Source organism: Kryptolebias marmoratus, unplaced genomic scaffold (assembly GCF_001649575.2).
Source record: "Kryptolebias marmoratus isolate JLee-2015 unplaced genomic scaffold, ASM164957v2 Scaffold59, whole genome shotgun sequence".
In the NCBI taxonomy this organism is placed as follows: Eukaryota; Metazoa; Chordata; class Actinopteri; order Cyprinodontiformes; family Rivulidae; genus Kryptolebias; species Kryptolebias marmoratus.
In genome coordinates this window covers 1-3894 of record NW_023665793.1, presented here as the reverse complement: position 1 = coordinate 3894, position 3894 = coordinate 1, and the positions used below count along the sequence as shown (strand labels likewise).

The following is a 3894-nucleotide window of genomic DNA, read 5'->3' as shown; positions in this document are numbered from 1 at the left end:
GACTCATCCTGGGTCAGCTGGTTCTGAAGGTTCTGAAGGTTCCGACTCATCCTGGGTCAGCTGGTTCTGAAGGTTCTGACTCATCCTGGGTCAGCTGGTTCTGAAGGTTCTGAAGGTTCCGACTCATCCTGGGTCAGCTGGTTCTGAAGGTTCTGAAGGTTCTGAAGGTTCCGACTCATCCCGGGTCAGATGGTTCTGAGGTTCTCGATAATTCATTAAGGACCAGGATGGACTCAGAACTTCCTGTTCTGGCAGCAAAGCCCAGTTCTGAACGGGTTTCTGTCTTCAAAAACACACACCTCCTCGTCCAATCAGATCGCAGCTTACAGACCACCTGACCCAACAACAAACCATCATCCTGACTCTCACACTTTTCAGCACCTTTGACCTTTGACCCTGACTGTGGGCGGAGCTCTGACTCAGCCCAGTCTGTCTGAGCCCGCAGGGAGCAGTGATGTCATCAGACCGCGGCGGCAGGAATGCTGGGAATGTTTGGTTCATTCAGGAGTCAAACCACCGGAGCTCACGGGAACCACGTGAGGAGAAAAGACAACAAACAACAACCAACCAGGCGGCCAGGGAGCCGATCAGCTGCTGACAGAACCTTGGGTTCTGCTGTTGGGTTCCACCCTTCTGACTTCCTGCCTGAAACTGGCTGAAGGACACCTGTCCTGGAGATCTGCTGATCCAGAAACAGAACCGCCTGAGACGATCCCGTGTGACAGATAACTTCCTGCAGCTGGAACAGGTCAGACGGGTTACCTGAAGATAAACCTGCAGTTTCTGCTCGCTGCTCAGTGACCAAACAGCCGCGGAGGTTAGAGTCACAACGAAGGAAGCAGCTGGGCTCAGTGAGGTTCCAGGACCAGAACTCACAACACCCACATCAGAACGTGCTGACGATAGACAGGGACTGTACTTCTACCTGTAGTACTACTACTACATATTTATATTGATCCAGGATGAATCCAATCAGATTAAAACCACCTGAAAGACTGAGCTGCTTTAAGAGTCACACAGATTATTATAACTCTTTATTATCTGGGAGACCAGATCCAAACTGCTGCTGAGGGTTCTGCTGGGGGTTCTGCTGAGGGTTCTGCTGAGGGATCAGATTTCTTCAGGTTTAGCTTCCTGTCAGATCCAGAAGGTTCCTCCTAACTTCCAAAGATCTCAACACTGAGCTCCACCTGCTTGGTCCATATTTTACTAACAGAGGTCTCTGCTCTCAGACTGCAGGTTTACATGGTTCCTACAGGTTCTAACAGGCGTCTCTGAGGACAGACAGTGTCTCCGAGGACAGACAGTGTCTCTGTCTCGGACACAGATCAGCTTTCACATCAAATATTCCAAGAATTCCTCCTGAATGAACTCGTCTCTGTTTGCTGAGCAGCAGCCGCCTCTCATGTCTGCAGACGTTCCTCAACATCACAGTCAGAACCGGGTCAGAACTGAACCGGGTCAGAACTCACCCCTCAGTTGTGGACCTGATTATTAACTCACCAGAACCATTTGGACAGAGACAGGGACAGACACACGGGATGGGAGCTGGATGACATCACGGTTCATGAATGAAACGCTCTGCTGTGATTGGCTGACAGGTGAGCCGTTAAAGAACCGCACGGTGAAATATTCCAGGTGTTTCACACCTGAGGTTTGGGTTCTTAACTCCCACTAAACCAGCAGCTGGGTCCGAGTTCAGACTTCTGGTTCTGGTTCTGGTTCTGCTGCATCTTTGGGTGAAGCAGGAAACAACACTTTTACTTCAGTTAAATCCAAACCTTCAAAATAAAACACAGTTCAGGCTGCTTTAACCGGGAGATAAAATAAATGTTCTGGAGCTGAGAACATGACACCAGGTTCTGTTCGGCGCTGGTGCTGGGTCCAAACTGCAGACTCAGAGTTCTGCTGCTGGAGGAGGTTCTGATGGGTCAGGAGTAACAAGTCATGTGGTTAAAATGAAATAGAAATTAGTTTAATAAATAAATCATAATATTAATTAATAAATAATAATGAAGCAGAGAAACTTTACTTTCAGCTTCTTCAACCAGAACAAAGTTTAAAGTTTAGTTTTTTAAAATAAAAGCCTTTAAACTGAAGGAGTTGATAAAATCAGATAAAGTTCGTTTTTAACGAACTCAGCAGAACCGGACCGGTTCGATGGCTCTGCTTTTATCACCCAGAACCTTCTCCAGGTTCTGTCTGGTTCTGGTTCTGGACCCGAAGCTGGAAAATCCAACTTTACGGAACCAAAGCGACAAGAAAACACCAGAGTCCTCTTCCCGTCCGGACCGGCACAGTTCGGCTCGGCTCGGTTCGGCTCGGCTGTCTCCGTCCCTGCGAGCGGAGACAGTTCGGCTCGGTTCGGTTCGGCTCGGCTGTCTCCGTCCCTGCGGGCGGAGACTTTGAAGAACTTCACGCGCGTTTCTGGAGCCGGGCAGCCGGCGGAGAGAGCTCGGAACCGGGCCGCGGGCTGTTCGAACTGCCCGGAACCGAACCGGAACAAGCAGCGAGACTCACCCAGAGGGTCCATCAGAACCAGGAGTCCATCAGAACCGAGCCGAAGTCCCGTCCTGTCCGGACACTTATTCAGTCCGAGCCGAGCGCGTTTACTCCGAACACCGCTCACTTCCGGTCACTCCTTCACAATAAGAGCCTGGCTCACCTTTCTGCTCTATTCATGTCACGTTGGTTTTAAATATATTTATGGTTTTATTGGTCATATAAACTTTGATTTTATTCCCGCTGACCTGAATTAAAAATAATAATAATCACGTTTTAAAAATTATTGACAGGTTTAAAAAAAAAAAACTAAATAACTTGAAAACTTTGCTTCAGTTAAAGTTATAATGATTAAATAGTTTGAATCAATCTATAAACAAAAATCTGAAAACTAAACATCTCTGGAGACAAACATTTGGTTTATATTAGTTTGATGAAAACTAAAAACCCTTAAAGACAAAAAACGGAGCACATCATCACCTAAATTATCCCCGACGTTACGATCCAAATATTAAACTTTATTAATGTTGGGATGATGAGAATTTAAAAAGACTAAATTCATCATTTCATGTAACGGAGTGTGAACCTGATGTTTCTCCTCCAGCAGCTACAGGCTGATCTGACGCCGAGCCAGGCGGCGATGAAGAGGAGGAAGACCAGGGTGGCGGTGTGAGCAGCCAGTCAACACTGTAATTAGACCGAGCCGAGAACTAAAATTACACCGAGTGAAAACAAAACAAGAAAGGAGGAGGACGGTTCCAAACGCAGCTCTTTTATTTCTGAAGGTAGCACCAGAACCCTGGAGAGGTCCAGTAGAACCTGTGACAGAACCACAGGTTCAGTCCAGGAAATATCCAGTTTCAACTCAGCATTAATCCAGAGAAAACCAGACAGAACCCAGAACAGAACCAACTTTAACACAAGTTTAAAATCCACCAACAGCTGCTTCCAGAACAACATAAAACTCTTAAATTAACGTTAAACCAATAAAATAAAAATCCTCAAATAAACTGAACAATAATCAATAAAAACACCGGAAATAAACAAATAAACCTGTTAATCAAAGATTACACAACAGTATAAACCCAGATTAAAACCAGAGTCAAACCAGTTTGATCCTTCAGTTAAACCAGCATCAGAACCAGTTCAACACGAAACCCACTTTCTGATCAGAACAGAACCGGGCCCAGCCTCACTGACACCAAACAGAACCAGGCCCTCCTCAGTATGAACCCAGTTTGAGGCCTGTTTGTGCGACAGATTAACATAAAAATAACTTCCTCCCCCGGCCGTCGGGTGATGGGACCTGACGGGGGCTGATGGGGGCTGACAGGGGCTGATGGGGGCTGATGGGACCTGACGGGGGCTGATGGGGGCTGACAGGGGCTGATG

At 47.0% G+C, this 3894-nt stretch overlaps 1 protein-coding gene across 3 annotated transcripts in view; it reads right to left on the bottom strand.

Annotated features, from left to right (window-relative positions):
* The window catches only part of LOC108229145 (ras GTPase-activating protein nGAP-like), a 9793-nt gene extending 7144 nt beyond the window's left edge, over window positions 1-2649 (bottom strand). Inside the window, exon 1 of one of the 3 annotated variants that reach the window (XM_017404810.3) lies at window positions 2521-2649. In XM_017404810.3, coding sequence (XP_017260299.2) covers window positions 2521-2533 — 13 coding nt within the window. In that variant the 5' untranslated portion in view covers window positions 2534-2649. Of the gene's footprint in view, window positions 1-1649; window positions 1734-2520 lie in introns of those variants that run through there. The other 2 variants (XM_037974454.1, XM_037974455.1) reach the window with 2 other exon arrangements.
* Between the last annotated feature and the right edge of the window lie 1245 nt (window positions 2650-3894).